Below are 12,181 nucleotides of genomic sequence, written 5' to 3' on the forward strand. Positions count from 1 at the left end.
CATCATCGCATGAGGGGCATGGGCATGTCTTAGAATTTATTAACGGAACGTTAAATAATAAGTAAATATACAAGCAATTATATTCAAGCCAATGCTGATTATTTCTTAGTCAACGCGAGGACAAGAGTGACACTCGTTCTGTTTCTGCAGTTCGCGTGTTGTGTCACATGGCGAGCATATTTATCAAACAAGGTATCGATAATATCTTCTCCAAAATGAGCAATGAGCATTGGTTCAGCAATGGCTCTTACAGATTTGGCTCTATTGTATCTTGCGTCATAGTTATCTTCTCCGTTGTCGCGTTTACTATGGGCACGATCGAATCCATGTGTCTCTAAGTCATTGATTTCGAAAGAGCCTTGGTTTTGTATCACTTCCTTGAGTTCTTGTTCATTCGGATCATAAAACGGCACGTTGAATGCACCCAGTTTTGATTCACTCACTAGGCCCTTTTAATAAAGAGTTTGTTGATTAGGACCATGTCTAAATTCAAGAAAGTAAATTATGATAATATAAACAGTAATAATAGTTGCACGAAAAAATAACAATAATATTCATATTTAAAATGATTAAAGAATGAACAATTTAGTATTAAGTATATATACCTCGAAGACCAGGTCACAGAGAGAGTTTGATAGCAGTGTCCAAAAGTGACAACAATCTCTATACAATGGATCACTGTTAAGAGTGTTTCTACCGTTGAAGGTAAGAACCATTCGTCCGTTAGAGACCATTTCCTCAGAACGTAACGTTAGAAACATTGTGAAATCTCGTTGGAACTGATTCAAGTAAGCTTTGTAAGTACTTTGAGGACTTGAGTTTGATATGTACACATTTTCCGTATCATTCTCGAGTTTTTCTGGAACCTGTGATTATAAACACACAGCTCCACCGCTTAAGTTCTATGTAAATGAAAATATTATAGCAGTCTTAACTCTTAAGAAGTACCTTAGAGAGCCAATGGAGAGAGTAAGATGAATGTACAAAATGGAGGCTATTGCGAGAGAAGAGCCTAGAGTAGAAGGAACCTGGTGTTCCATTGACGAAACACGATCCTTGGTTAGTCATCATGAGCTCCTTTTTGAAGAAGGGTACCAACTTGAACGTTGTGTTGAAATCGTTTTCCGGAAGATCATTGAGACAACAATCGATTTCTGGAGGGTTTTGGTTCAATTTTTGGCACAACACATTGATGGTGTTGACGATCTCAGAGATAGCAAAAAAGGTGTTTTGCCCCGAAGAACAACCCAATTCAGCAACTTTGATATAGTTAGGAAAGTTTAAATTCATCATCATTTCTTCGGTGTTTTTTACCAAGACTGGTTTGGCCATTGATAAAACTCTTCTCTACGAACCAAAAAGTAGAAAGATACTTTTTAAAAGAAAATATGTCGAGACTATAGCCTTGTTTCAAATATTTTACTGGGATCCAGCTTCAGATATAAACGATGTATCCTAGTAGATAGCTAACATGATCTTCTTCTTTTTTTTTTGAACAGTCTTTTTTTTTTTTTGGAACACAGTCTAACATGATCTATTTTTTAACATACAAGATTCCAATTATGTTTTTGAAAACTAGAATACCGAAGTTTTTTTTTTCTCTATTAGCTTCATGTTGATTTTTTAAAATATATGTTTTTTTAAAATAAAAGTGGAGATTCCAAAGGTTTATAGACTCAAGAACTTATCCCATGAGGTCCATAAAAATTCAGATTTTTTTGCCACTTAAAATTTGCTAATTTAATTTAAACCCGAACTTTGCTAGAAAAGAAACAAAAAGACTATGTTAATGAGTTGTTGTCTAATCGTTTATAGGATTTTTCTATTTAATTCGAGCATCGGATCATTAGAGGATGCGGAGTTCAACATTATAAGATTTTGATTGATTCACAATTTTATATAAGCAAGTCTAGATACTTTCTTCTTGTATAGCACCTTATAACTTTATTGGTTAATATTTAAAATTACAATTTCAGCACAGAATGATGAAATGATTATTTTTTCGTTTTTTTTTTTTTTTTTTTTTTTTTTTGATTAACCTGGAGGTATCCCAAGCCCATGGAGAGGCCCAGACTAATCCCCAAGGGGAGGTGCAGCCCACGGATAGACCCTCTCTCCGGGTATTCAAATGGGCCCTAAAGCATGGGCTCATATCCGTGTTGGGTGACCAGGATAATTGTGACTTAGTTTCGCGCAGCAGGTGGATCGAACCTGAAACATGTTGAAATATAGAAGAACCTGAAAAAGAGAATTGGCGGAGTAACTGTTGGCTCCATCTCCACCACTCATATGTAAAGCTTTCACAACTGCATATTCATCGCCACTCTTTTCATCAATATACCTGCATCCCGATATACATAGAATAGTAATGGACATGGACATATACAGTAGCGACTTCGAGAGGAAGCCGTGGAGGCATGTGCTTCCGGCCTTTTTTAGAATAAGTAAAAGTTTCGGCCGATAGTTTCACAAAAGAATTGTAGTTTAGTTGGTAAATGACGAACAAAATGTTAAGAGAGGTAAGGGGTTATGAATAACGGTCCAAAACATTAACCAGCATATATATATATATATATATATATACATACATAATATTTGTATAATTGTATATATGTATATTTGAAACAATTAAGTCAAAGTAAATAAGTTTGCTAGGTGTTGTAATGATGAACTAGATTTTGACCCGCGCTTTCAAAGCGCGGAATTATATTTGAAACATTTGTATTTTAATTGTATCTACATTTAAATATTACAAATGAAATATTATATTCAATGTTTTGAAACCCGACCCGACCCGCAGTTAAATTGCCAAATTTGGTGGTTCATATGTAATCAATTTTAGTTTTTAAAAAAAACTGTTATTTAAAAACTCTATAAAACTCGTAACAACCGCTAAAACCCGAGATCTGGTTATCGGTTGAACTGATAGATGACCCAATATGTAATCCGGTTTGATTTATTATTATATTTAGAGTATTGTAATATATATACATGAACGTTCAGATGAATAGTGAATATATTATGAAATTGATATTTCAATTTTAATACAATTTGAGTCCAATGATATCTTGCATATTTGCATTGTTTTATCCATTCATCCATTAGCATTTTCATCATATAGATTAGGATTTAGCCATGTCTAGGTTGCATTTTGCATTCATTGTCCTCATTAGGTGTTGGAGTGCCACATGGAGTTCTTGGGGACATTTGGATGCATTTGGAGCTTAAAGGACGTGAAACAGGTGATCATTGGACGAGCAGAGCATGGGAGCGAGGTTCCGCAGCGACGTCATGAGGTCGCTCCAAAGCACCTCTCAGAGCGACCTAGCTAGAGCGACCCCGTGCAGTCGCTCGCATCTCACACCCCTCTCGGAGCGACCTCCCAAAGCGACACCCCGAGGTCGCTCGCGTCTTTATGGAGAGACGACACGAAGCGAAGCCTGGAGCGACCTCTCAGAGCGACCTACCAAGGTCGCTCCCGATCCAGAGCGACCCGTTGGAGCGACACACCAAAGTCGCTCGCGACCTCTCGCCCGGAGACACCAAAAATCGGCCCTGGAGCGACTTCCCGGAGCGACACCTGCAAGTCGCTCCGCGTTATTTTGCTGCCGAAAATCATGATTTCTTAAGGACCTTTTTGCAATTTATTTTGGACGTTTTGCACTTGGAAAAACCTATGTTTTAAACATCTTTTGTAGCCACCAGTGGCAGATTATCTTTTATCTTTTGATCTATTGAGAAATACACAAGAATCTCTTGGATTTTGATTGTTATGTTCTTGTGTTCTTGTTGATTTCTTATCTATTTCTCTACATGGTTAATCTGAAATCCAATATGGGTTTAAGAGGAATCATGGAGATTAGTGAGTAATCACCTTTTGAATTCATGGGTTAGGGAGATTAAGGGTGATTAGGTTAGAGCTAGGATGTTTTAGTGTAGATCATTCATATTTCCTTGCTAGTAGAGTAATCATAATGCATCTTCTGAGTTGGCCATTCAGTTGTTGATCCTTAGGCATTTCTCACCCGAAAGGTGTTCGATGAAATGCCCGAGACAACTCTCCTAGGCTTTTAGTATACTTTGCCAAAGACATTTGTTGTTAAAGGTACTAAGATAGCTAATAGACTTGTTAGTAATGATTGCTTTCATATTATTCAACCAAAGACATTTGATGTTTGAGATATGTTAGCAAATGAGCATTCATCTAGACATAGAGCTTGCTTAGAATTGTGTCTAGGCTTAAGGTTGATAGTTTGATTGATCCTCTGCCATCCTTAGTTCGATACTTGATCACCCGAGGTCTAATCCCTATACCCATGAGTTCTCTTTTCCTTTAGTCAAGAAAGTATCATTCTGTTATTGCTTTCTAGTTTTAGTCATAGTTTAAAACCCTTCTAAATCATTGGTTGCACTTAGATTAAGTGAGTACTTGCATTCTCAGTGCTTTGATATCCCTCAGAACTGGTTCGACAATCTTCTATACTACAACATTTGTCTTAGGAGCCTTGAAAACTCCTAACATCATCCAACTAAAATTCAATCTTGTTAATAGATTAACATTTGAGTGGATGCATACTAAAAATAAAATAGATTTGAGCATCAATAATGTGTATACGTCTATTACAAATTAATGATTTACGTTTGCAAGAAAATATAATTGCCAAATTCGGTGGTTCATATGTAATCAATTTTAGTTTTCAAAAAAAAAACTGTTATTTAAAATTCTATAAAACTCGTAACAACCGCTAAAACCCGAGATCTGGTTATCGATTGAACTGATGATTTATTATTATATTTAGAGTATTGTAATATATATTCATGAACATTCAGATGAATAGTGAATATATTATGAAATTGATTTTCCAATTTTAATACAATTTTAGTCCACCTAAAATTCCAACTTGTTAATAGATTAATATTTGAGTGGATGCATACTAAAAATAAAATAGATTTGAGCATCAATAATGTGTATACGTCTATTACAAATTAATGATTTACGTTTACAAAAAAATATAATTGTTTATTTAGTTAGTTTACTTTTGTTATTCACATATTATTAGATACTTTTTGATGTTTTGTCTATGGCTTATTTTAAATTTAAAAGTTAATTTCATTATTCGCATTAGAAATGTAAATATTTATTATTTTAATTTTGATACATATTTTTATTATATTTAGTTCTTAATTTTTATAATTTATATATATAATTATATTTTTAAACAATTAAAATATTGACTCTTACTCTCTGGCTTCAATTTATGTTAATGTAATGTTTTATGATATATTTGTGTTAATATATTTGTTCAATTAGTTTATATTTGATATATATATTACATGTCTGTTTGAGTAACCCGTAAAAAATATATTCATTAAACTATCAATAGTAACATGTTTCATCATATAATTACTATTAATATTTATTTTATAATATATATTTATATATATTTTAATACTCTAACTATAAGAATTATATTTTTATGTATTTGGTGAGGGTTTTAAACAATTTGTTTTTTTTTTGCATTTAGATTAATATATAGTTGTATATATACGAATGAATATATATATATATAATTATTTATTACATTAATAACTAAAATATAATTGATTAGTTATTTGAATTTCGAATTAATATAAATTAAATTCATTAGTTTAAAAAATAATAGATTAGTTAGTTAGTTCCTTAATTTTAGGTATGATGTATATTTAACAATTAAATTAGATATGAGTAGAAATAATAGGAAATATAATTAAAATATAATGGTCCAACCTAGACTATTTGTAAGTAGATAAAAATTGATTCTGTTTTAATAGTATTGATTAGAGAGACAAACCTCAGGGAAGGAACGCTATCGTTGAATCTTGAATCCATCTTTTATCGTACTTATTAATGAAAAGACTCCGTGAGATCTTATTAGAAGCAGAGGCGTGCCTATAGTGTATTAAAAAAGGCATTCGCCTTAGGCCCCTGAATAATATTACGTTTTCTAGGGCCCCAAAATTTAAAATAATTTCTAGTTTAGTTGCTTAAATTTATTTCTAAAAAAAACTTTCCACGAGAATCGAATAACTCAATTTCTAAATCTATATACTTTTTTCTTATAGGATATAACATATCATATTTACGTAATAAACTTATTCTTGTAAGTGTTAAACTTATGTATTTCGCGAAGGTGATATATCGTATTAGAAATTTTTTTTTTTTAATAGTTGTATACAAATTTATTTTTAAAACTTGCCTTAGGCCCCTAAAATCCTTCGCACGGCACTGATTAGAAGATGTGCGTTGAAAATGCAACTTTCACTTCAATTTATAGAGAGATGGAACTTAATAAAGTATCATACTAAACAAAAAACAAAAAAACACATGAAACGCGCCATGTGAGCAATGCCGATGCCCTTGTGATAAATTGTTGAGTAATGCCATTTTAGGTTTCGAATGGTGACGAACCGTTCCGCATCGCATGAATAGTAACAAAAATCTCTACATATACCTATGTATCTATATATATTTTGTTAATATTACAACCGCACTTGTTCCGCACGTCACCATTCAGAACCTTAAAGCATCTCCAACCCAACCTCAAATTTTAAGGTTTTTGCCATTCCAACCCAACCTCAAATCCTCAAATTTTGAAGTTTGAATAGTGACATCTCAAATTTGAGGTTTTACTATTCAAAACCTCAAAACTACTATTCATTTTCTTTTTACTCCTTACAACTATTTTCTTTAACAAATAGATCCACTAACTTTATTTAGAATATTTTAAATACACCAAAATAAAATAAAATAGAATAAATATTATATAACATTAAAATAAAATTCACACAAATAGAAAAATGCATTAATTAAATCTCGCACAAAATAAAATTCACACAGAGAAAATATCTTAAATAAAGCTCACACAAAACAAAAATGTATTAAACAAATTTGACATAAATTAAAGCAAATTACATAATATAAATTTCTAAAATTTGTGTGTATGTGTGTTGTTTTACTATATATGTAATTTGTATTATTTTTATTATATAATATTTTAATATTGTACGTTGTATATTATTTAAAAGTATGTTTTATATGTATTTGTAAAGTTTTATTCTTATTTAGTAACTTTTGTTAATGTTAAAGACTATAATGCAAAAAAAAAATAAACTTTTAAAGATTTTTTTGAAGTTGGTTGGAATAACCACCCTTCAAATTTTCATTTTGAGATTTTGCTCTCCTTAAAATAAAATCTTGGATTGGAGATGCTCTTGGTTCTCAAACCAGACCAAGAAACCAAAGGATTAAAGGTAAGAGTACTAGAGATGTCTTGTCTAGTTGTGAAACTAGGCTAAGACTTGGGTAACACTAGTGGGAGTTGGTATGCAGTGGTTGGGAAGTACTTATCTTGATGTATAAAGTATAATAGAAGAACGTGTGTGACTGGAAAATAATGAAGAATGTTATATTATGATTTGTTCTACAAATCACAAATGAATAAACCAAATCTCTACATAATATGTTACCAGATTTAACCAGAGTCAGATTACAAGTCCATGAAGTTAACCAGAGTCAGATTACTGGTTGAAATTAGAACCAATTTTGGATTTGGTGAGGTAGTTATATAGATTGTCGCAGAAGAGTGTTTTTTGGTGGTCGGTACGTAGGGACAACTGGTTGAAATTAGTACCAATAATTGCGAACAGACTCTGTGCTGACGAGGGTTCGTTTAGTCAAACCGTGTGAGATTACCGTAATACTTGGAGTTGGATTAGCAGCACTAAATCCTTTTTAATTGTATTGTAAACTTTGTTTATAATACTTGAATCTTCTCACCAAAAGCGAATATTGATCATTGATGGTATAATGCATGTATAGTAATACTATATATATGCGTATATTCTGCCATTTAAGCAAAAAAAAAAAATTTAGACAATTCTCCTAAATAATCATATTTAAATTTTGTCTAAAAAATAATTATATTCAAGTTTTTATCTCAAAACTAACACTTCGAGTTAAAAATCAGAATAATAGTTTTTATTAATAAATCAAAAGACTATAGTATTCCCACTCCTAACAAAGCTAAAAAAAAAACAAAAGAAAAAAATTAAAAAAACCCGATGACGAAATAACTCTCGAGATCAGTAACGTCACGGCTATCTGGTATGCAGTGGTTGAGGACTATTATTTTTGTGACAAAAACTAGAAAAAAAAACTATGCGAGAGAATTGGCCAAAATAAAATGTTTACAAGCCTAACAGACTTTTAGTCAGAAGGCCAATGCCAAAAGAAAGCTCATAGTAATAGAACCTTTCTAGCCCAAGCCCAGTTGATAGATAGATTGATCAATCCACCGAACGGAACCGGAACCAGAACTAAATTTCGGTTTAGTGAAGTTTGAGTATTAAACAAAATCCCTCGGTTTAAAATGGTTTGGTTCGGTACGATTCTGTTATGACTTCAGAACCCCTAGCTGGTTAGGGTATGCATCTGACCTCCGTCACCGACTCACCGTAAAATTAGCCGGAGAATCAATCACCTGTGATTGAGCTGCTGATGAGAATCAGTGTCATGTCCCAAATGCAGCGAAGCTTCTCGATCGATTTGCCTTCACTGATTCCTCTGCAACTTCCATCTCGTAGGCACGTTCCTCATCCCACGTTTTGGTTGATAGGCTTTGAAGCTTATGTTCTAAATCTCTTGCAGGGAGACTCACCTATGGTATGTTATACCAGATGAAGTGAAAAGCACATCTCTTTTGAAACGCTACTCTCAGCTTCTCGCACAAACTGAGAAAGATGGAGTTGATCAGATGCGTGGCGATGAGCTCAAGAAGAATGCTTTGCTTGCCCGCACCTTGGTTCGAACCACCGTTGCTAGATGTATGTTCATCTAAGTCTCTTAAAGCCTCGGCCTTTCTATATGATAGCTAGTCAGACTTAGCTGAATTTGTGAGGTTATATTGGTTTTTACTATAAGTAGGACTTTTCTCACAGAAAAGAGTTTGAATTTTGAAGGGTATTAACTGTAATCTTGGTTTTGTTATTAGATCAGACAAACAAGGAGGTTGATCCTCGATCCTTGATGTTCAAGAAGAATGTGTATGGGAAGCCTGAGGTGAGTGAGATAGTTGTTTAGGAAGTAGACTAAGAGTCATGGTCTGAGGTTAGAGCAAAAATTCACTTGTTCTTGTTTGAATTTCTTACAGGTAGATTGGCAGAACTGTAAGAACTGCAATCATCAGCCATTGCATTTCAACATCTCCCACACAGATTCTTTAATTGCCTGTGGGGTGACAGTACATGTTCCGGTAAGTCTTCTTATTAGGCACATTACATATAGTTTTGTTTGTATTTGAACAGTCACAGCTTACTACTGTTTTAGGTTGGTATTGATGTTGAAGACAAGGAAAGGAAGATAAAACATGATGTCTTAGCGTTCGCAAAAAGATTTTACTCTGCTGATGAAGTGAACTTTTTGGCAACTATACCGGACCCGGAAGCTCAGAGAAAGGAATTTATTAAGCTATGGACTCTTAAGGTAGTTTCTACGAACAACAGATAACACTTGAGCCTGAAATAAATTTTTACTTCTCAAAAGTTAGAAACTGTTGTGGTGATTGTGTATCCAGGAGGCGTATGTGAAAGCATTAGGAAAAGGCTTCTCCGCTGCACCTTTTAATACCTTCACAATCCAGTCTATACCTGGAACAGAGGAAGGCTACAGTCTTTGCAAGGTTTGTTTTAGACTTCAACTCAGATTCTAAGTGTTGTATTATTGTTCACTTCCTTCCTTAAAGATCTCTGATTTTTTTTCTGTAGACATCTGAAGTGACAGCCGATCCACTGGAGGAGACAAAGAAATGCAACGGAGAATGGAAGTTTGCCCCTTTGGAGCTGGCAGATTCTCATTATGCTGCAGTCTGTATTGAAGATGATCAAGCTAACGAAGGTGCAGTTTCAGTTGTGATATATCTCTTGATAGTGAAGGATCCACTGGTTTAGTGGTTTTTTCATCACATCTTTTTTTTTCTTTTTGCAGGAGCTCCTATGAGGGTGATTGTTCGGAAAACCATCCCCTTTGTAGAAGACCAACTTATTTCTGAAAGAATATTTTTGTAGTTGTGCGCAACCTTCAACCTTCTGTAATCATTTTTATATACATCACTTTCTGAGCATCGTGTTTGTGAGACTCTTGAAGAATCACCAGTAATCCTTGCACGAGCATAACCCGTCTTCGAAATAGTGGAACCGTGATGCATCTCTTACAACAAACCTACGATCTACAACCTTGCTAACCATCTTGATGAACACATGACAATCTTCACAAACCCTCAGGTTCTTTATCACAAGAATCTCTGCCCCTGGACTAGTGTTGAGGATCGCAAACGCTACTGCTAACCTCTCGCTGTGCTCACGCGTACTGCTAGAAACCTCTCCGCATCTATCACATTCTGTGTTTCCCTCAATCTCCATAACAGAAGCCTCTAACTCATCCAGCATTCTATAGACTTCCTCTGTTTGCTCATGACTTCTATCGCCAGCCAAGAACAAATGAACTCTTCCCATGTGTTCCACGTAACTATACCCAGGCTCTTTCTTGAATCCTCTCTCTCTCATCATCACCCGTATTCTCCAGATTCCTTCTTGATTCTTTGAGTCCGTATATATATTCGACATCAACACATAGTAGCCAATGTTCATCGGTTCAAACTCAATCACCTTTGCAAAAGCTATCTCTGCCATATCCACATTCTTGTGGATTTTACAGGCACCTAATAGAGCGCCCCAAACAGCACCATCCGGTTCAATAGGCATTGACTCTATAAACCCCATGGCTTCATCTATTCGACCAGCTCTCCCGAGTAGATCAACTACGCAAGCGTAGTGTTCAGGACCAGGCTCCAGCTTATACTCTCTCTTCATCGCATCAAACAACTCCAAACCTTTCTCCGTCAGCCCTGAATGGCTGCACGTAGACAAAACCATCACAAAGACCGTCTTGTCGGGTCTTATCCCACTTTTGATCATATCATCGAAAAGCTTAACCGCAGTCTCAGCCATTCCATGCATCCCATAACAACCAATCATTGCCGTCCACGAAACTAAGCTTCTCACAGGCATCACGTCGAAAACACCCCGCGCCTTTGCCAAGTTACCGCATCTAGCATACATACTAATCAACGCATTGCAAACAAACACATTAGACACAAACCCATTCGCCTCAACTAACTTCTCCACCTCCTGACCAATCCTCTGAGCTCCAAGATGAGCACAAGACGACAAAACACTAACCAACGTAACAGGATCAGGACGAACACCGTAAGATTTCATCTCCTCGTAAATCTCCAAAACATCGTAAGCCAATCCGTTCTGCGCACATCCAGACATCACAGCGTTCCATGTAATCAAACCCTTCACGGGAACTCCATCAAACAACCTCCTACCAGACTCCACCGATCCGCACTTCATGTACATTGTAATAAAGCTATTCAAAACAGCTAACTCAGAATCTATACCTAATTTAACGCATTCTCCGTGAAGAGACATCCCGAACCAGACGTAATCAGGAACCGTGCAGACAGGGACAAGCCCCAGCATCGTAACTGAATCAACCGAAACACATCTCTCCTTCATTGTCCGAAACAGACACGCGGCATCAGCTACCTTCGCATTCGCCGTGTATCCAGATATCAAAGCGTTGTAACAAACTCCGAGCTGATGCGACTGAGTATTTTCGTCGAACACTTTGCGTGCGTCCTCTACTAAACCGCATTTACAGTACATCGAGATAAGAGCGGTGATCACGAACGGCTCGGCGACGCAGCCTTCTCTGATGACGTGGCAATGGAGCTGCTGGCCGGAGACAGGGAGAGAAAGCGCGGCGCATGACTTGAGAGTGAAAGGGTAAGAGAATGCGTCTGGAGAGGAGCCTGAGCGGAGCATTGACCGGTAGAGAGAGATCGATTCGGAGAATAATGATTGGGAAGCGAGCTCTCTCAGACGCGCGTTCCATGGCGTCGAAGCCACTCGCCGCACGATGCTTCTTCCGGTTGCCATTGCTTCTCCGCCGGTGATCACTAGTTTGGGGTTAAAACTAGTAATATGAATATATCTTAATTAGAGTAAGGCCCAATAATTATCTAAATGGGCCTGGCCCAATTTATTTGCGTGATGTAACATTAAAAGAATAGTTTTATTC

General features: G+C 35.6%; 3 protein-coding genes across 5 annotated transcripts; 1 reads left to right on the forward strand and 2 right to left on the reverse strand.

Annotated features, from left to right (window-relative positions):
* Positions 1–10: 10 nt before the first annotated feature.
* Positions 11–6,225, reverse strand: LOC111215744 (salicylate/benzoate carboxyl methyltransferase-like). Of its 2 annotated transcripts, XM_048779969.1 has the most exons (5): positions 5,832–6,225; positions 2,239–2,341; positions 949–1,347; positions 606–866; positions 11–449 (listed from the first exon to the last, which is right to left on the reverse strand). In XM_048779969.1, exons 1-5 carry the CDS (start codon positions 5,867–5,869, stop codon positions 99–101), a joined length of 1,152 nt encoding a protein of 383 aa, XP_048635926.1. In that variant the 5' UTR covers positions 5,870–6,225; the 3' UTR covers positions 11–98. The 2 variants fall into 2 exon arrangements, with proteins under 2 accessions (XP_048635926.1, XP_048635925.1); XM_048779968.1 differs by lacking the exon at positions 5,832–6,225 and having other exon boundaries at positions 2,239–3,029.
* Positions 6,226–8,301: 2,076 nt separating this feature from the next.
* LOC111215745 (4'-phosphopantetheinyl transferase gsp-like) lies at positions 8,302–10,157 on the forward strand. Of its 2 annotated transcripts, none has more exons than XM_022719799.2 (8): positions 8,302–8,622; positions 8,687–8,862; positions 9,030–9,097; positions 9,189–9,290; positions 9,365–9,520; positions 9,612–9,716; positions 9,802–9,931; positions 10,022–10,157. In XM_022719799.2, exons 1-8 carry the CDS (start codon positions 8,537–8,539, stop codon positions 10,099–10,101), a joined length of 903 nt encoding a protein of 300 aa, XP_022575520.2. In that variant the 5' UTR covers positions 8,302–8,536; the 3' UTR covers positions 10,102–10,157. The 2 variants fall into 2 exon arrangements, with proteins under 2 accessions (XP_022575520.2, XP_022575521.2); XM_022719800.2 differs by having other exon boundaries at positions 8,443–8,622; positions 9,035–9,097.
* On the reverse strand, positions 9,289–12,071 carry LOC106452526 (putative pentatricopeptide repeat-containing protein At3g11460, mitochondrial). Its single transcript, XM_013894672.3, has one exon. It carries the CDS (start codon positions 12,037–12,039, stop codon positions 10,183–10,185), a length of 1,857 nt encoding a protein of 618 aa, XP_013750126.3. The 5' UTR covers positions 12,040–12,071; the 3' UTR covers positions 9,289–10,182.
* Positions 12,072–12,181: the final 110 nt, after the last annotated feature.

This window comes from Brassica napus, chromosome A5 (genome assembly GCF_020379485.1).
Source record: "Brassica napus cultivar Da-Ae chromosome A5, Da-Ae, whole genome shotgun sequence".
Taxonomy (NCBI): domain Eukaryota; kingdom Viridiplantae; phylum Streptophyta; class Magnoliopsida; order Brassicales; family Brassicaceae; genus Brassica; species Brassica napus.